The sequence below is a fragment of the Hemicordylus capensis genome, chromosome 3 (genome assembly GCF_027244095.1).
Source record: "Hemicordylus capensis ecotype Gifberg chromosome 3, rHemCap1.1.pri, whole genome shotgun sequence".
In the NCBI taxonomy this organism is placed as follows: Eukaryota; Metazoa; Chordata; class Lepidosauria; order Squamata; family Cordylidae; genus Hemicordylus; species Hemicordylus capensis.
Genome location: NC_069659.1, coordinates 334,248,575 through 334,269,064, shown reverse-complemented (window position 1 = coordinate 334,269,064; position 20,490 = coordinate 334,248,575). Strand labels below are relative to the sequence as shown.

The window sequence follows — 20,490 nt, the reverse complement described above, 5'->3', positions numbered from 1 at the left end:
GTTATAGCACCTTCCCAGCCACTCATCCGTTGACCTTGCTGCCCTCGCTTTCTCTGCTTTTTGAGCTTCTTAGGCTGGTGCTGGGTTTCCCTTCAGTGCCTCTGGCCTCTCGCTGGTGGGGTCTTGGTCCTGGAAGCTGGGAAGGGGCAGGTGTGGGAAACCATCTGTGTCCTTCGTCTTACAGCACAATAGTTCATATACTTGCATTGTTATGATGTGATACTGAGACTAGGCTGGCAAGGCCCCATAGATGCCGTCTTTTGAGCCATCTGGATGATTTTTTATTCCTAATATATGCCTAAAGGTAAAGTGTGCCGTCGGGTCAGTGTCGACTCCTGGTGACCACAGAGCCCTGTGGTTGTCTTTGGTAGAATCCAGGAAGGGTTTACCATTGCCTCCTCCCGTGCAGTATGAGATGATGCCTTTCAGCATCTTTCCTATATTGCTCCTGCCCGATATAGGTACATAGGAAGCTGACATATACTGAGTCAGACTATAGGTCCATCTCGCTCAGTATTGTCTTCACAGACTGGCAGCGGCTTCTCCAAGGTTGCAGGCAGGAATCTCTCTCAGCCGTATCTTGGAGATGCCAGGGAAGGAACTTGGAGCCTAGATGCTCTTCTAAGAGCAGCTCCATCCCCTAAGGGGAATATCTTACAGAGCTCACACTTCTAGTCTCCCTTTCGTATGCATCCAGGATGGATCCTGCTTAGCTTAAGGGGACAAGTCATGCTTGCTAGCACAAGACCAGCTCTCTTCCTATGAAACATACCCATGGGGATTTGAACCGGCAACCTCTGGCTTGCTAATCAAGTCATTTCCCCACTGCACCATTAGGTGGCTCAGTATATGCCTATTAACTATTAACTGGTTATACAACATGTAGTGTAATCCAGTGGGTATTTATTTGGAAGAAAGCACCATTGTATTCAATGGGGCTTACTCCCAGGTAAATGTGCATGGGATGGCATCCTTAGACCTGGCCTGTACAACATAAGGCCCGGGGACCAGATCTGGCCCACCGGGACTTTTTTGCTTCCCTGCAGGTAGGAATATCCTGTAGTAACAGCGCCCTAGAAAGTCAGACAGTCAAGAATAACTGCTTTCATTAATATATGTAATAATTAATTACAATGTAGCAATGAGCTGAAAATTGACTTTAGCCCTCGAATAACTTGTCATGGTTGGTTCCAGCCCACCAGGGCATTTGAGTTGTGCAGCCCTGCCTTAGACTAATGTAAATTTTAAGAACTGAACAATTTGGAAGCAGTGTTCCCTCTAAGGTGTGCGCACATGTGTGCTCTCACTATTTTTAAATGTCCGCTCAGTTAACTTTAGATCCCACTCAGCTTGAATCAGGAAGGCCCCATGCTGAACACACGTGCGCACATACTGTCTTGATACTGCCACTCAGAACAAAATTCATTTCGCACATGGAAAAAATTAGAGAGAACACGCTTGCAAGTTCTACTTTACTTTTATATCCCTCTCTTCCTCCATGGAGCCCAGAGCAGTGTACGTGGTTATGTTTACCCTCACAACCAGGGTGGATTTGATTTAAATCAAACTGATTTAAATCACGATTTAAATCACTAGCAGGGTGGATAAAAATAAAAAAAATCCGATTTAAATAAAAAAAAATCTGATTTAAATTAAAAAATGATTTTTTAAATTTAAATTGGATTTTTTTGATTTAAATCGGATTTTTTTTATTTTTATCCACCCTGCTAGTGATTTAAATCATGATTTAAATCGTGATTTAAATCAGTTTGATTTAAATCAAATCCACCCTGCTTACAACAACCCTGTGAGGTGGGTTAGGCTGAGAGAGAAGTGACTGGCTCAGAGTCACCCAGTGAGTTTTATGGCTGAGTAGGGATTTGAACTCAGGTCTAATTTGATTTTGAAAAACACACATCTTGAGCTTTTCCGTGTGATGTGTATGCAGGGGCGGAGCCACTATTGGGCGAACGGGTTCAAAGAACCCTTGCTGTGCCCAATCAGGGGCTGCGCTTCACGGCCCCAACACCCCCCCCCCCGACATCTGACGTCAGAGGCGGGGGTGGTAGTTTAGCTCCCGAGCGGGGGCTGTGCAGCCCCTTCGGGAGCTAAACTAAGGCGGCTCTTCTCTGCATTCGCAGGGCCAGCCTAACTAGCCGCGCGACCCCTTCAGGAGTTAAAAGACTGGCGCTGCTTTCGCAGCAGTTGCGTTGCAAAAGCAGCAGCAGCCTTCGTTTAACTGCCAAAGGGGCTGCGTGGCTCCCTCAGCAGTTAAACTGCATTGCAACTCGAAGGGAGCCTCAAGCCCCCTCCCTTTCCTCCCCGGCGTCCAAAGGGGTGGGTGGAGGAAGAGGTGAGGGTGGCGCTCAGCCTTTCCTGGTATCGGAAGCCGCCCATGTTTAGGACGCAGAGGAGGCTTGCGGGGTCTCTTCGGTGTAGTAGTGGCGGTGGCTCTTCTGAGGGAAGATGATGGCGTTCGTCCAAAGCGGCCCCGTGGCCCTCTGCGCCTTTCTGTTGCTGCTGCTGCAGTCCGGCAGTGAGTGAAGAGTTCAGGGAAGCCTGACTCCATGAATTGGAGGCAGGAGGGAGCAGATATGGAGTGCGAAGCGCCGCCGGCTGGTTACCTCAGGAAAGATGCCTCCTAGGAGCGGCTGAGTCACAAGGGGCAGGGAGATGGCTGCTGCTGGGATACATCATGAGCAATTTCCACCGAGGGAAAAGTGCTGCTCGTGATCGACTCGGAGATAGGAGGCACATGTGGGGTTGATAAGGAATGATTGCAGCCCAACAACTTCGCGGCGCCTGGCAGTTGGCCAAGGTGGTGGTAACGGGTGCCCCCAGTCCGAGATACAGTCAGTGGGGGCGGATAGAAGATGCTTCTAAGAATGGCACCCTATTTCTGAGTTGAGAGCCTTCTGCTGGGAGAAGGAAGGGGATACGGTTGCACATTCTCATTTGCAGAGAGCTCGTCCTAAGGAGCCGGTGGGGAGGGGGTGGGCGCCAAAGGAGATGCAGCTGCCTGTGCTTCCAGCAACAACTGCTCGTGCTGCTCTCCTGTCTTGCTTGAGAGTCGTCAGGGAGAGCTGCGCGGTTCTGTGTCATTTTCTGTGGAGTGGAGTGGTCAAGGGTTCGGGAGCCAGACCACGCCCCCCGCATCTGACATCAGACACGGGGGCGGGGTTAGCGGGGGCGGCCGCCACACACGGGCCGCCGGCGGTCCCGCTACGGCCCTGTGTGTATGTATTTCTAATGCCATGACATGATCAGGGCATTGCATTATTGCAAAATAAGCAATATCTTGCATATCATTTTATAAAATAATGAAAAGATGACATTAAATATTCAAGACTTAATGTATACCATTTATTTCCATGATTATAACACCTGTTTATATGCATTTTTTTTAAAAGGAAGTATCTAAATCAGGCCTTAGCAAATTTTCTTTGGATTTAGGAGCCAGCCCCAAAATTTAGAAGCTGGACTTGACAGAAATTATCAGACTTAGTGACAGATATTGTGGAGGAGGAGAGAGGGTAAATGGTCTTCTCTTTATCCGCTTTACAAGCAACATACTTGAAACAGAAGCAGAGCTGCCTGGGACAAATACATATTTTATGAAACAACTCTAACTCCTCCTGAAAAGCCTAGTCTAGGCTTAAATTTATAGGTGCCGTGGCTCCCTGGGACCTGGAATTTGTCAAGCCCTGATCTAAATAATGAATGGGAGGTTTTGATTTAAATCTGTGATTTAAACGTGTGTCTTGTTTGTCTTTTGTGGTGATTTAAATCATGATTTAAATTGCCTCCGTTTAAAACAATCCAGTCTTCTCACCTAGTGACTTTTTGTGCAGGAAAGGAAGAGAAGCAGAACTTTTAATTTGCCATTCCATTGTGTTCTCCTGCCCCAATTAAGGGATGGAAAGAATTTATATTCGGACTGAAAATAAGCCAGACCTTTCTTGATTTATTACTATTTCACTTGGCATGTATTGACTGCCTTTGGATGTCTGTCAAGATTTACTTTCCCTTTGGGGCCACTGTTGAGGTCTCACATCTACTGATTCGCCTGTTTGTAATGTTGTAACTCTATATTCCCTTGCTTGGATTATGGAGGCAAGGTGGAAAATCTTCCATTTGTATAGATTTCATTCTCTCAAAAATAAATAAGCTATATATCAGGGGTGGCCAGCCTGAAGCTCTCTAGCTGTTGTTGGACTACAACTCCCATCATCCCTAACCACAATTCATGGCCACCCTTGCTTTTAATGATGGCGTCCTTTTGCAGTTTAGCCAGTTTAAAAGCAAACACTAGCAAGCTCACAAGCTGCCAGCATTTCTCTTGAAACCATGCAGCAATCTGTGCAATTGTGAAATAGTATTTCAGCATTTTAGGTGGCATTTCCCCATCTCTTACAAAGTGAAAGTCCACATATATGCTCCGGCATCCCACTGCTGGTGTCTGTGGGGTCAAACAGGTCTCTCTCCAGAGAGAGGCTAGACTCAGTATTTCCTGGAATCTGTGCCCTCTGTACTGAAAGTCTTGTCTCTTGCTGGTTGTGATTACTCATCAGTGAGGGGAAGGCACTCTGCACATGCTCAGAAGCACATTTCTTTATGTTTAATATGTATGCTCTGCCTTTCAGTGTGGTCCAACTGGTAGCCCGGCCTCAAGCTGTGAAACATTATACTCAGAAAGCTGAACCCTATGCTCTGTACCACATTATTTGGGTCCTCCGCCCCCCGCCATGTGGATCTATATTGCCGCACTGTACTACATTCGTTTGAGTATTTATATATTTGTTCTATTGCCTGTTGAATCACTTTTTAAAAAACATGCATATTTTCCTCTCTTTTCCCCCCAGTCGTGTATGAGCACCGGTCCAGATTAGAAAAGTCTTTGCAGAAAGAGAGGCTTGAACATAAGAAAGCAAAAGAAGGTAACACCTTTAAATTTTATTTGACTTTCCAAAGGTCTTATTGGGGTTAAATCCAGATACAGCAAATAACCTTGTTCATACTCCTAGAATTAATCCAAGAACTGATTGCATTCAGGGTTATCTGCAATCTTCTGAAAAAGAAGGTGCTCATTGAAATAAGTTGTGATTCACTGTACCTGCTAGAAAGAGCGAATGAGGAGCAGGATCTTCACTTGCAGCTTGAAACAATCCATGGATGCTAACATCAAAAGGCATTCTTGTTTCAAACACTGCTTCATGGCTAGCAGAAGGTTTTTGCTTGTTTGTTTTGGTCCTGTGAGCTTAATGGTTTTCTGCTGCCATCTAGTGGACAAAAATACATCTTATGCTGCCAACGCGCTGTGCTTCCCAAAGGGAGCTGTGCTTTTTGGGCAACGCTCCGTACTCCTGGGATTCCCCCCACACCTGTCAGCTGTACTCTTGATGCTTCCGTACGCTCCACCAGGAAGATATGGCTGCTTACAAATTGGTAGAGAGAAGAGGTATCAATGTTGCATGGGACCTGCCTGGTGAGGTGGCTCACTAGGTGAAACCTGGTCACCTAGAGGGTTGAACTAGAAGACTTGCATGATCCTTTCCAACTCTAAGGTTCTATGAAACCACCAGCACCCAGGGGGGTGGGAAATTTCTGCATTTACCTGTCGGTGTTGGGAAGTGATGGTAAAGGCAGGGTGATGGTTGGGAAATGATGCCAAGAGTGTGGTTGCTGTCTAGATCAGAGCTGCTCAACTTCATCCCTCCTGCAGATGTTGGCTTACAATTCCCATAATCCCTGACTGTAGCTGTTTTCTTTTTAATAAAATCAAGTTAATATTCCTCTTTTTTCCTCTTTTCATTTTCTTCTCCTTTATTTTTCAGACTTCCTTGTTTATAAATTAGAAGCACAAGAAACCCTAAATAAAGGGAGGGTAAGTGAGCAGAAATATCCCTGGACAACTATCCTGTGTGCATAGATTTAGCTGCCAAAGTTGTGAATACTTGCATCTTTTAAATATGCCTCGGGGTATTAAGGAAAAGGAGAAGCTACGTAATTATAAGTAAATTTTAATATGTCCCTTCCCCTGTTTTGTGTGGGGTATGAGGGGGTCTTAATATAATCCTGAGACACTCGAGCTTAATTTGTAAAAATGTAGGGGCAGGATCCATACTAAGTTAGTCCTGATTAAAACCCAGTTGCTGACATGTGCAGTGTATCATAGGCAGTTCTACACTGCTTACACTCCTGTGGTTGTCTAAAACAATGCCAGCCCATACATAAAGTTGCTCAGTTGTGTTTGTGTCACACTATGGCCATGTTTCCCAATGGCCATAGCATCACACAGTCATGACTGTGCAATAAGCAGTCCACCCCCACACGATGAAGGGACATGCTGGGAGGGCATGGTGATGTCCTCCGTGGCCATTCCTCTTTCTAATCTCGTGGGCCAGTAAGGTGTGTCCAGACTGGGCTTTGGTTGGCGTGCCTTCTTTGTCATGAACCCTGTCGCCTCTTAAAATCTCCTGGAGAGGCTTGGTTATGGTTGCTGCCAGCTCGTTTGGTGGCGATTTGGAACCAGGCCTTCTCTGTGGCTGCCCCAGGGCTCTGGAATGTGCTACCTGTTGAAATAAGAGTATCTCCTTCTCGGTTTGCTTTTAGGAAGACCCTCAAGACGTGCCTGTTTTCACAGGCTTTTAACTGAAATTAATTTTAAACTGTTTAATTTGTTTTTATTTTATCAGCTTGTTTTATTATATTTTGTGAAAAATTAATTGCTTATAAATAAGTAAATAAACAAATTGTTATATTTGCTGTTCTACTTCTGTGGAACACAGTTACCTAGTTGTGGGTAAAAATCACTTGCCCAAAATCACTTGCAGATGAGTGATTTGGTATTGCTGCAGAGATGCAGTTTGGGTTGATACTTTGAAACAGCACACCTTAGAATGGGTGCTGAGCTCCAGATGGCTGTGGACCGCCATCTTAGCGGCCCAAGAGCAATGGAAATCATTAGTTCACCTTTTCCTCATAGTAGAATTTGCAGAGATGTACCATAGCGGTCTAGGAAGTAGCTCACGGTGTCAATTAATATTATGTTGCTTTTTTTCATTTTTCAGCAAGATTCTAATAGCCGATACAGTGCGCTGAATGTACAGCACCAGATGCTGAAGGTAGATATCCTGGTTCGTGCTGCTTTCTTAAAAATCTAGCCTTAACAGGGAAGTTTTAAAAAGATGACAGCATGTAGCTTCAAATCCTCCTTGGTATTTGTTGAAAATTTCAGTTAAAGCCACTTTTTAAAACTTGAATGGGCCTTTGGAGAGCTGTGAAAAGGCCTTCTTCCTGACTGCAAAATGTTACTCTCCCAGGCGTCATATGCAAACGCCTATCTGCTCTTCAGTGAAATCGCTATTTTTATTTATTTGCACACATGCATACACCAGTCTTCAACACAGTATTCCCAAAGTGGTTTTAGAGCTGTTTAAAATGTTCTGTCTCCAGAGGACAAACTGGGGCCAAACCACACATCAATTCATACTTTGGCCGTGTGTGTTAAAGTTAAGTAACAGCTGCAGGGAGGGACGGAGCATGAGACCCAGGAAGCCGTACATGGGGAGGGAGGATTTTAACCTGCCCTGCCTCACATCACAGCCCTGATCCTCCCTCCCGCCCCTTCACAGCAATTAAGTTTTATTTCTCTCTTTCTTTCTAAGAATAGGGCCATTCTGGTTGCTTAATTGTATTGCAGCATCTGGCCTTTAATATTCAAACATCCCACATGGTGGAGCCATAGTTTTCTGGGTTCATACAAAGCAGCAAACTCATTTGCTGCTAAGCCAGGATCAGAAGTTTCTAATCACGGGACAGAGGAAGATGGAGCAGGAGGAAGTGGGGCAGACCAGAGGCTCATTTCTGCTTATCTCTGTTATGCCAAAATGTTATATGAACACATTTTGGAGTTACGTCTGAAGAGCCCTTTAGAGTCAATATAGGCAGGAAGCCCTATGTTGTATATTGTTGCCAAGTTGTTTGCTGCTTAAGAGATTAGGAATGAGGCACAAGCGCCTGCATTCTGTTCTTCTTCCCCCACTTTTCACTCTGATGTTAACCCAATTCAGGCATTTTGCTGTGTGAGTGTAGAGCTCTCTGTACATTTGTGCATGTGTTTGTGCAGAATTACTGTTCCGTCGAGTTGATGTTGACTCCTGGCAACCACAGAGCCGTGTGGTTTTCTTGGTAGAATACAGGAGTGGGTTACCATTGCCTTTTCCCATGCAGTATGAGGTGATGCCTTTCAGCACCTTCCTATCCCGCTGCTGCCCGATATAGGAGTTTCCCATAGTCTGGGAAACATACCCATGGGGATTCGAACCAACAGCCTCCTGCTCTCTAGGTAGGTTGCTTCCCTGCTGCACCTTGACTGTACCTGTGCTCATTTTAATAGCAAATCTGGATACAAGCCTTTCAAATGCACAGATAGGAAGTGTACTTCAGTACCTGCATTCAGCACAACATGTGAATGACTGTACCTGTGTACAGATCTGTGCCTGTGTGCACTGTACACTCATACGAGTGTTGGACGTAACGTGTGAATGGGCCTGTTGTCAGGCAACTAAGCCGTGGGCAGCAAACCTTAGGGACATGGGTCTGAAACTGGAACTAGGAGAGCCAGGGTTCATGCCAGGTAGTGCCAGCAGGGTCAAGGCAGGAGCCCAGAGCCAGTAACACAGACAGAAGCCAGGAACACACCAAGTGTCAAAGCAAAGAGTAGTCGAGAGGAAGACAACCTCTTGATATAAGCAGACATTGATACCGAGGCAAGGCCTGCCCTAGGCAGGAAGCTGCTTATATACTTCCTGCTTCAGGGAAAGGGCAATGAGCTATCCCTGAAGGCGGGGCCTGTCCAGGGTATCGAAGGCTGCTGTCATGTCGCAGGCTGCCATAAGGGCAGCCTCAGGACAAGCACAGCATGACACACGCTGGGTTCACATGTAGCATGGAACTGGCGTGTTGGCCCAGCTGCTGTAGCCCTAAGTATACATGTGTGAGTCCTACTTCTGGTCTTGCAAAGGATATACCAAGGCTGGACATTGTACAAACCCACCTATATCATCACGTTCTACCTTATTTGTGGCACGGAACCCGACATCTCTTCCTCAGTCCAAATCTGAGTTACAGATGTTGGGTTCCAGACCATAAGTAGGGTAAGATATGTGAAATGGGTGGGTTCCTACAACATGCCCAACCTTGGCATATCCTTTGCAAGACCGGAAGTAGAGCTCATGTGCAGACTCAGGCCTGAATTGGTGGTCCCGTTCTACACATGAATGCAACCATGCAAGTTTCTTCCTCCCTCTCCTTGCCATCTGTAACCTGGGTTAAGGCGAACCATAGAAACATAGGAAAGTGCCTTATACGGAATCAGACCATTGGTCCATATAGCTCAGCCACTGCCATCTGACTGGCAGTGACTCTCCAAGATTTCAGGCGGGAGTCTTTCCCAGCCGTACCTGGAGATGTCAGGGATAGTAATGTGCATGAGCCTTAGTTTGTGCAGGTTTGGCAAACTGGTTCGTTTTGGTTCGGCCCAACCATGAACAAGTTTGGCGGTTCAAGGGTGGCCAGGGGGGAGTGGCACCTTTTAAAAGTGAGTACAGCAGGTCCTCACCTACGTGACCATGCACTTTCTTGCTGCAGCAGTGCTGGCATGCACATTTGTGTGGTCAGCATAGTCTTGATGGGGAGTGCTGCCACAGCCAGAAGCTGCATAGAGCGGCGGTCATGCAGGTAAGGACCTGCTTTACTCCCTTTCAAAGGTGCTGCTAGCCACACACAACCTGGCACTGCCCTTGAACTGCCAAATCGGTTCACCAAACCAAAACCGGTTCGAATTTGAAGCCCTGCATGAACTGAGGTTCGTGCACATCCCTAGCCAGGGATCAAACCTGAGACCTTCTGCATATAAAGTAGATACTCTACCACCGAGGTGCAACCTCATCCCCAGAGTTCCCAACTTAATTACGCCTCTTCCTGGTGGCCTGGGCCTTTGTTGAAGCTTGATCTGTACTTCTGAGGGATTGCTCTAGAACCCTAACTGCATAAATAACCAACTGTTCGGATGAAGAATTCCTTCTGGTGTGTTCTGCTTTACTTATTTTATTTTTTAATTTTAATTTTTAATTTTAATTTTTTAATTTTATTTTTTGTAGAGCCAACATGAAGAGCTAAAGAAGCAGCACTCGGATCTGGAGGATGATCATAGAAGACAAGGGGATGAGCTTAGCAGGGCAGTCAGTGATCACAAGCAGAGATATGTTCAGCTACAGCAAGAGAAAGAGCAGGAACTCTCCAAGCTGAAGGGTATGGAACTGGCTCCCCTGTGTTTGGGAAAGGAAGGGGGAGGAGGCAGCCCAAGGCTTTTCTCATTCAACCAGCAAAAAATGTGTCATTCTAAAAGAACATTTGTGTAGTTGCAAAAGTTGTACTATGTTAAATGATGCAAAAAGTGACTGCTATCAATGAGAAAAGTCAAGTGAGTCGTCCGGGCTTCTCTAGAACCCAGACCGTGATCAAGCATCCCCATTTCTCCTCCCTCTGACAAAGCTGCTTCCTGCAGATTCCACCTGCTACTCCTCACAGAGCCTTCATCAAGTAATATAACACTCTTCTTCAGCAGGGCTGTCAGATAAGGATATGCAGGGTCCAGCGAGCGGATGATTCGGTGGCTCCGGGGGGTTACCTTTTAAGAAGCAGGGAGGGTGCTTACAGACACACACACACACACACACACACACACACACACACACACTTCCCCCACCAGCGCTGTGCCCAAAATCACTGCGCAAGGTGGCAGCATACCTTCTCGCCACCCTGGTCACAATCAGACCGGAAGTGGCCAGTGTACGTGCATGCGTGATGTGTGCACATGCACCAGCCACTTCCGGTCTGACACTGACTGGGGCGGCAGGAAGGTATGCTGCTACCCCGCTCAGCAATTTTGGGCACGGCACTGCGGGGGGGGGGGGGTCGGAGAGCACCCTCCCTGCTCCTTAAAAGGTAACGCACACTCCGCTGCCGAACCATCCAAACCGCCAGACCTCCGAATCGGTTTGGCCGTCCATAAAAAGACCACCGAACCAGTTTGTGCACATCCCTACTGTCAGATTCCCAGATGTTCTCCGCATCCTGAGTGGGCTTCTAATTGTCATGCAGTGTGACTCTAGGAAACAAAGTGATGTGTGCACAGATAAGGAAAACGCACAGGTGTACGTTGTAGCCGTGCATGCGACATGCGTGAATTAAAATCGCATGCCATTGTGAACGTGAATTTTTCTTTAAAGCCTTGAAGCAACCCACCTCTTAAACCTGCTTCCAGAATGGCATTGGGCTAGTTTTCAGCATTACTTGATAACAGATATTTAATTGAACACCTTCTCTGTAGCTGCTCCTGGACTGTGGAATGCATTCCTGGCAGATATCCATAGTTTGAGCTCGTGTAGTTGGCAATCAAGAGAGCCTTAAAAACCTACTTGTTTGGCCTGGCCTTCCAAGGTTTTTAAATTGTTCTTCAGTATTTTTAATTGGTTTTACATTGCTTTGAACTCTGTTTTAATTTATTTTTATATTGTTCAAGCAGTTTGTTTTAAATGGGGTGGGTGTGTGTGTGTGTGTGTGTGTGTGTGTGTGTGTGTGTGTTCACCGCCCAGAGCCTTTGGATGGGTTGGTATAGAAATCTAATTAATTAATTAATAATTAATTAATTAGGATTCCCTCTGCAGGGTGTAAAATCTCATACTATTTTGTCTGTGGGATCACTATCTGTATTTGTATTGCTTTTTCAATAGAATCTATGTATAATCTGCGAGAAGAGAATAGGCAGCTGAGGAAAGCCCACCAAGATATCCATACGCAGTTGCAAGATGTCAAGGTAAGATTTTTGATCTCCCAAAGCAGCGGTGGTGACAGGGGGGACTTGCAAAAGAGAATAAAAACGCCGATTGGGAAATGGGATTATGACTGTATGACTTTCCTGGCTTGAGAAAAGAAGAATACAGTAACCCAGTGTTCTCATGTGTCAGCACCAGGTTCTTATAATGAAGATGCAATAAAGGATGTAAAATGTGGAATCTGATAAGGGTATGCATAGGCCAGATTGCTTGGGTGCAGGGTAGCACTGCTCTACATATATCCAAGTGTTCATCTTTGAGAAAATAAGGGCACGCCTGCTTGTGAACTGCTCCTTCTTTGGCACTGTAGTGAAACAAAAAATACGTTGCTGTAATGTAACATTGCTGCAGAGGGTTCTGAGGCAGTGGGGGCAAGAACCCCCTATCAAAGATAATTAGTAATAATTAAGAGAAGAATAGGTTGTGGTAGAGCTGGTCTTGCAGTAGCAAGCATGAATTGTCCCGTTTGCTAAGGGGAGACTACATGTGAGCACTGTAAGATATGGGCTGCTCTGGGAAGAGCATCTGCCCGCTTCATGCTCTTCATGCAGGAGAGCCGGTCTTGTGGTAGCAAGCATGACTTGTCCCTTTAGCTAAGCAGGGTCTGCCCTGGTTACATATGAATGGGAGACTTGATGTGTTAGCACTGTAAGATCTTCCCCTCAGGGGATGGAGCCACTCTGGGAAGAGCAGAAGGTTCCAAGTTCCCTCCCTGGCTTCTCCAAGATAGGGCTGAGAGAGATTCCTGCCTGCAACCTTGGAGAAGCCGCTGCCAGTCTGTGAAGACGATACTGAGCTTGATAGACCAATGGCCTGACTCGGTAAATGGCAGCTCCCTAGGTTCCTATGATTATTGACTGATAAAATAGCTTGGAAGACCTTTCTCTCTAGGACCCAACACTTGACTGCAGAGCCTTGCTTGCTGCAGCTGGGAGCACAGCAGAACTTGGCTGTGGAGGGCAGAGCTGAGCTGAGATCATACTCTGAAAGTCTCTGTCTGTGGAGAGATTGGGTTGGTGTGCATTGAGGTTCAGGAGGGGCCAGACAGTCTTGAAGAGTCAGCTTCCAGTTCAACCAGTCTGTTATCATTCAGGAACTGACTTTCTTTTCAGTACTGTTGACTGAGATCCCCTTTGCATGTAACTTTTAATTTAATTGGAATCATCTGGTTGCCTTGATTTATTTTATATGATTTAAGGTTTTAATTGTTGCGTTTTAATTTGTAAACCGCCCAGAAATTGTATATAGGGTAGTATATAAATGCGATAAATAAAAAATGCAGCCAGCACACATTGCCTTCACTTATTGATGCAGAGCTGGCTTCAGCTAATCTGTGCAGTGGTATGAATATTTACTCAGAAGTAAGTGCCACTAGTTCATTGTGGCTTACTCCTAGGTAAGTGTGCATGGGATTGCAGTTGATGCTTCATTAAATTGCTGCTGTGCAATTTAACGAGCCGTTTCTGCCATAACCAGACCACAGGATCACCTGATTGATTGAGAGTGAGTCTGTATTTCATAAGAAAAGAAAAGAAACTTTGATTTTATTCCTTTCATAACAATGACAAAAGAAAGACGCTTGATGCATGGTAGTGCAACATTGATTACTTTGCACAACATTAGCTTCTTCTTTGAGCCCCCACACCTTTAAAAACACTCCCTAGCAGTGACCCCCACCTCCGAAAGGGGAGCTGTATTTAATTTTGCATCTTCATTCACTAGGCAGCATTTATAAGAATATATTTCAGAGCTGAATAATTGGCATTTGCCTTGGTATTTGTTGGAATCAAGCTTGATGTGGTCTTGATGTTTCTTTTGTGTAGCTGCAGCATAAGAGTTTACTCTCCCAACATGACCAGCTTGTAGTGACACTGGAAGAACACAAGAGTGCGCTAGAAGCTGCACAGGTTAGCCAGGAAATTGGCTTTGCCTTCTCCACTTTTAATGAATGGTGTTTTAAAAAAAATAAAAATCTTCCAAAATCGCTTTCTTCTAATTTTTGCTGACCGTAACTTTTATGCATGCAAGCCTTTTGCATGGGGATCTCCGGTTAACAATGAGCTTCACTCTTGAGGAGAGAAATGCATGCCTGGAACGATTTCTGCTAAGCCAAAATCATAGCGCAATAAATTGTTTTTGTTCCTTGACAACTTCATTATGGGCTTGAGTGAATGCATGTATGGATAAAAGCAACATTTCTCTTCTCTTCTCCAAGAGGCTGTATGCAAAGTCTTCAGTGGGTTTTCTCCTCCACAGCTGCTTCTGTAACTCAGGGTCCTGATTCTTGCACTTGTACGAAGCCTAGGAGTTCAATTTTACAAATCTGAGTGGTTGCACTAGTCCCAAAGAGAGGCAGATGAGGCAGACCAGCTGTCCTATAATTGGCTGTTGTACTGTGTGCCTTTCTTCCTTCAAGGAACTTAGGGAATATCTCATTGTATCTAGTAGGCTAATAAGCTTTGGAGTTGCTCGAACTCTTGTTTAAGCAGAGCAAAGGGGAAAGTTAGAAACTGAGGAAACCTTCTAGGATCCTTCCGGTCACTAGGGAGAGGTCGTTGCTCAGTGGTCGAGCGCATGCTTTGCATGCAAAAAGGCCCAGGGGCAATGGCCAGTTAAAAGGTCCTGGTGCTGGGAAAAGCCTCTGCCTGAGACCTTGGGAAGAAGCTGCAGCCAGTCTGGAGAGACAGTACTCGGCGAGAGAGACCAGTGATCGAAGGCAGACTCATGGTTAAAGGACTCATAAAAGAGGGGCTGGATGGGCACCTCTCAGAATTGCTGCTGCACTTTCCTGCTCTGAGAGGGCTGGGGGTGGGGGGGCTGAACTAGAAGCAGGGTTGGCCCAAGGCACTGTGGTGCCTGAGACGAGGTGCCCAACGCTGCCTTGCCCTACGCCCCTGGAGCTGGCCGGCCCCCTTTCAAAACCAACCTCTTGCAAGCTCCGAGATTGGAGCTGGTAGGAGGGAAGGTTGCCAGCAGCCCCCTCTCTTCTCCTTGTACATTTTGCAAGCTTCTCAAACAGTGTGGGGAGAGGCGCTCCTTTCAAAGCTTGCAAGGGTCAACTCAGTCCTGATGAGCTGCCCTGATGGCAGCAGCATCTTTTACACTCTCCTGGCGCCCCAGTAATCTGCTGTCTGAGGCTGCCTGAGGCAACCGCCTCATCTTGCCTCGTGAAAGGGCTATCCCTGATTAGAAGACCTCCAGGGTCCCTTCCAACTTTAAAGTTATGTGATTCTAACTATCTATATATTTATTTTTCCTAGGCATACCCGTTGCTAATCCCATGTGTGGCAGCTCTTGCGAGAGTTTGCGAGCAGCTGCCAGACAAGCAATGGGGATGAGGAGAAAATGGCCGCCGGGATGAGGAGGTGCCGGGATGAGGAGGAGGCAGCCCGCCTCAGCTGCCGGGATGAGGAGGTGGAGGCAGGCAGGCCCAGCAGGCTTTAGCAGGCAGGAGGAGGGGGTGGGCCGGCTTGAAAGCCAGCCAGAAACCACGGTCAGGGGGTGGGGGAAGTGCCCGGCCCAGCTAATAAATACATATTTGCCAAGTGGTCACGTGAGGTAAACTTTACCACAGGACAACACCAACCACATGAGGGAAGTCCATTTGGCCTTGTGGCAAGAGGGATCTTACCATGGTCCCTCAACTGGGTGCTTACTGCCAGAAAGGTTTGTTCAAATAGTATCTGCTGCTTTGTTGTTTTGTGACGTTCCTTGCTTCTGCTGCAGGATACCCCTTCTGGCTTTATTATAGCTTAAGCAAGTGGCTTGTTTCCCCATGGTGAATTTACAAGCAGGGAGATAATCTCCCAAAATTAGGGTTTCCCGACTGGATCCAGTTCAAATGCAGGCATGGGTGTGGTGGGGGAGCAGTTTTGCTGGCTGCAGAGTTGGCTTGTCACGAGTGAGGCAAACTTGCTGATTGACTGCGATGGAGTTGCTACAGTGGGAGGCAGACGTGTGTGTGTGTGTGTGTGTGTGTGTGTGTGTGTGTGTGTGTGTGTGTGTGTGTGTGTTGGGGAAGAAGCTTCCCCCAGAGGAAATCGTGGTATGAAAATGACATTGCTCCCCATGGTGTGCACAGTTATCCCAGTATCATCTTGGGTCATAGGTTTTGTGATACTTCAAAGCCCATTTCATGAGAGACAACAGTGGCTCTAAAGAAATGAGGGTGTATACCCTTGGGAATGGTGGCTGCATCGTTCATGTTTCAGCTCTCTCAGGTTACTGTCTGTCTCCAAACCTACAAGTTGAAACTATCAGTCCCTTGGGTTGGCTTACTGTACAGAGTCTTTGACTCCTATCCCCTTGCTCCGACTCTGCTGCTGAGGGAACTAAATGCATTTATTTTTTCTTACATGTTAATAAGTCTGTTTTTTAAATGTGGGTTGAGTGAATTTGCACTGAGAGAGTATATAAGTTGGCTAGCTTCTGTTTTAGGGAGCTGGGGTTTGTTTTATCATGTCTTTGTGCTGGGTTTTTGTTAGCTCCAAAGCCCACCCTCAGCCCATTTTCCAGTTACTGAATGAAAAATTAAAGAGGATAGCAGAACCAGTTCAAATGAATACAAGAGTCAGGCTTTTCAATGGATACTGGATGGCAAGAGCCAGACATTCCAATGGATACCGGATGGCAAGAGTCAAGCATTAACTGATGGCAGAAGATTCCGCATGGGTGGGAAAGCCCTTCTTCACACAACACACGATTAATTTATGGAATTAGCTGTCATGGGATGCGGTGATGGCAGCTAACTTAGATGGCTTTAAAAGAGGATTAGACGCATTTATGGAGGATAAGCCTGTCACTAGCAATTAGTCATGAGACAGTACATGTCTAAATACCACTTGCTGGGGGAGGCAACAGTATGAGAGGGTTGCAGCTCTCATGCCCTGTTTATTGCTTACCAGAAGCATGTGATTGGCCACCGCAGAAAAAGTAGCTGACTTACAGAACAGGAATGCACTGGTGCAGCAAGAGAGCAACCTAACAGAGCTTCCCAACTAACTGCACTCTTAAAATGGGGAAGCTGTCACTTTTGATGTCCTCCCCCTCCCCAGGAAATCTTCTGTGCCACCCAAAGATATGTCCCCAAAGTCTGCACAGCCCTCAGGGACATATTTTCAAGTGGCTTTCTGTTGAAGGGAAGGGTTTCAAAGATTGCTGCTTTCCTGCTGCACCGGTACAGTTGGAAGCTTCTCTCTCGCTACACCAGGGCATCCTTGCTCTGTGTGTCAGCCAATATGTTGGACTTGATGGATCTTTGGTCTGATCCAGCAGAGGTTTTCTTATGTTCTCTCTGCCGTATACACCTATAGCAACATATAATGCAGGTATGCTGCCCAAAGGCCCTTATGCACAGTTGCCCTATTTGTATAGTATCTTCATCCTGTTTTGAGGGGAAGGACCACACAAATGGTGGCAGCCATGTAAATGGGTCTCAGCATTAAGTGTTCGTGCAATATATAACTTTAGGTGAGTGGCAGAGGGGAGGTATGTTGCTCTGCTACCACACAAAGTCTGCCGCAGCCTGGTATCTGTTTGGAACTGGGACGTCATTTGTTTTACCACATTTACCCACAGAACCTTTGTTCAGGATAATTTGATTTCATGCTATGTTGCAAATGCAGACAACTTTATTGAGAAAGGGAAGCTCGTTTCCTTACGAGCCTCTGAACGGGTGTATTAGATTAATTCTCTTCTCTCTCTTTCTCTTTTCTTGTTGCTTGTATTGTATTTCTCTTTTAACGGGTTGAAAAGAAATGTAATATTTCACTTCTGACAGTCAGTTCCTCTTCGGTGTAGCATGAAAAACGAATCCCCATCTCTCCGCTGTGGGGATTGCACACTAGGCTTTGCATGCCTGCTGTAACGTATTAAAATAGGTGCACTCTGGCGCGTAGAAGCATCTAGTTTAGCACATGGGTGTTTTTGATCTGATGTGCTGTGCATGTTCAGTTACAATGCCCATATTACCCAGGAGCTGCTGGCTTCCCTGCAGTTTTTAATAAGATGCGGCTCATTTGACAGTGATATCTAATGGTTGTATTTCGAATTCTAGTCCCAGGTGGAGGAATACAGACAGTTGAAGGACACTCTCAAAAAGATGCCTAGTTTCCAGAAGCCGGATAGTGCCCAGCAATCGCATGTCTCACCGTTGACACCTGCACCTTCTCCTCTGAGTGACTCCAAAGCGCGTGATGCAGATGTGAATGAAGAGCCGAAGGAGGTAGCAAAGAGCTGAGTGGCCAAAGCAGTCTAAGGACTGAACTGAAAGACCCCGTCCGGCCCCATTTGCAAGTGGCAAGATGGTGCAGGGATTTTGGCAGTGGGAGATGGCAATGAAAAGGGAGAGAGAGAGAGAAGAGTGGCTTACGTGCTATGGTAGTGTTCCCCTGAGCAAAGCACTTTCCCAGGAAATAGTTTCTGGTGGAGTGGAGGGGAGTTCAGCAAGAAAATGGCAGAGAAAGAGTTGAGCTCTCCCTTCTTGTGCACTGTGATCCCAGTCAGGGTCAGGCCTCCTATGGCTCTTTTAGGTGAATGAAGAAGCAGTTGAAAGCATGCTTCTTTAATGGCGCAGCAGGGAAGTAACTTGCCTAGCGAGCAAGAGGTTGCCGGTTTGAATCCCCACTGGTATGTTCCCCAGACTATGGGAAACACCTATATCGGGCAGCAGTGATATAGGCAGATGCTGAAAGGCATCATCTCATACTGCATGGGAGATGGCAATAGTAACCCCGTCCTGTATTCTATCAAAGACAACTACGTGGCTCTTTGGTCGCTGGGAGTCAACACCGACTCGACGGCGCTACTTTACTTTACGTGTACTTCATTTATTTTATTTCACTTGTATACCAGCCAATCCAAATGGTTCACAACCGCAATTAAAAACAATTAGAACCATTAACAATTTAGATTTTTGACATAAAACACTTTAAAATGCCATTTAAATGGCACAAAATGCCTGGCTAAAAACTTGAGTCTCATTTGAGCCTGATCTGTGACTGAATGTGTAAGCTGCCTCCATTGGAATCTTTTGTGCTTGAGGTGGTGTCAGATGATTAGAAAAGTCTGACTTTTGGGTTTGATCTCCGACAAGCATGCATGTGTGAATTTTCCCTTAGATAGCCACCTAATGGTGCAGTGGGGAAATGACTTGACTAGCAAGCCAGAGGCTGCCGGTTTGAATCCTCGCTGGTATGTTTCCCAGACTATGGGAAACACCCATATCAGGCAGCAGTGATATACGAAGACGCTGAAAGGCATCATCTCATACTGCGTGGGAGGAGGCAATGGTAAACCTCTCCTGTATTCTAGCAAAGACAATCATGGGGATCTGTGGTCGCCAGGAGTCGACACCAACTCAACGGCACACTTTACCTTTTACCTTACCCACCCACACATTAAGGATTGCTTTACTGGGTCAGAGGGAGGTTCAGCATTTTCTTTCCAGCAGTGGTCAACCAGATGCTTTAGTGGAAAGCCCACAGTAGGATGTGGCCAGTGGCCCCCTATACCAATAAAAAGTATTAAATATGAGTTTTCCAAATTAATATGATACTTTATCTGTTATAAAACTAGTTATGTTATCTGGACATACTATATTAATTTGGAAAGATTATATATAATGGAGTCGGGATACTTATTTATTGTATGGTACATAGTTTTTTCATGATTATATTAATCATCAATATTATTTTATTGGGATCTTTTTGGCGTTGTGGTTAATTGTTGAATCCAAATAAGTTTGTTGTGCTCATGCTCCACTTTACCTTATCCACAGCATCTAGGATTCAGAGGTGGATTGCCCCGATCTTAAATTGGTTCAATTTAAGTATCTATGTATTGTGTCCAAAAGTGCTGAAATTTGGGGTCCTTCTGGAAAGAGAACTGGAGCACCTGTGGGCAAGTGAGAGCTGCTGGCAGACTCAGGGTTATCTGAAGACATAGTAGTGTTAAAAAAAATCTGAAGGGGGAGAAAAATATAAGGGGGCCCAACCTCCCCGCCCCAGCTGTTTCTATACTAGTCTGTTCAACAGGATGTTTGTGAGATGAGACAGTTAAGAGTTAATAGACAAGCAGGTAGAACTCTGTGCAAGGAGGAAGCCCTGAAGAAAAAGGGCAGGGAATTTGTCAGCTTGCAGAACACTTCCTCAAAGCAGTCACAAGTCCTTCTTAGTGTAAAACTCTTTTGCTTCCTCACTAGCCATTTCAAAGCTTTGTGTTTCTGAGGTGGAAGGTAACCAGTAGGGGTGTGCAATTCGGGTTTTCGGTGATTCGGTTCAGGACCCGAACTGAATCACCCCCGTTCTGTTCTGTGCCCGAATCTGGGCTACCCGAATCACCCCTGATTCGGTTCGGATTCGGATTAAATCCAAATCCGAATCGATTCAGGTAAGAAAAAAAGGTCCCAGGGGCAAAATAGTGGGGTGGGGTGGTAGTGCCCAATGATTGGAGGCTACCACCCAAATTTCAGGGGAATTGGGCAAAGGGCTGGTTTTTGGGGAATTTTTGAAGTTTTAGTGTCTTTGGGGCAGATCGGGGGCATAGCGTGGGATCTGGGCAAAAAGATGGGGTGGGGTGGTAGTGCCTAATG

The 20,490-nt window shown here is 46.0% G+C and overlaps 1 protein-coding gene across 7 annotated transcripts in view; it reads left to right on the top strand.

Annotated features, from left to right (window-relative positions):
- Window positions 1–20,490, top strand: part of GOLIM4 (golgi integral membrane protein 4) — a 76,338-nt gene that overhangs the window by 33,579 nt on the left and 22,269 nt on the right. For 2 of the 7 annotated variants that reach the window (XM_053310034.1, XM_053310033.1), the window contains exons 2-8: window positions 4,863–4,937; window positions 5,835–5,884; window positions 7,071–7,124; window positions 10,164–10,314; window positions 11,799–11,881; window positions 13,724–13,807; window positions 17,956–18,123. In XM_053310034.1, coding sequence (XP_053166009.1) covers window positions 4,863–4,937; window positions 5,835–5,884; window positions 7,071–7,124; window positions 10,164–10,314; window positions 11,799–11,881; window positions 13,724–13,807; window positions 17,956–18,123 — 665 coding nt within the window. The other 5 variants (XM_053310038.1, XM_053310036.1, XM_053310040.1 and 2 more) reach the window with 5 other exon arrangements.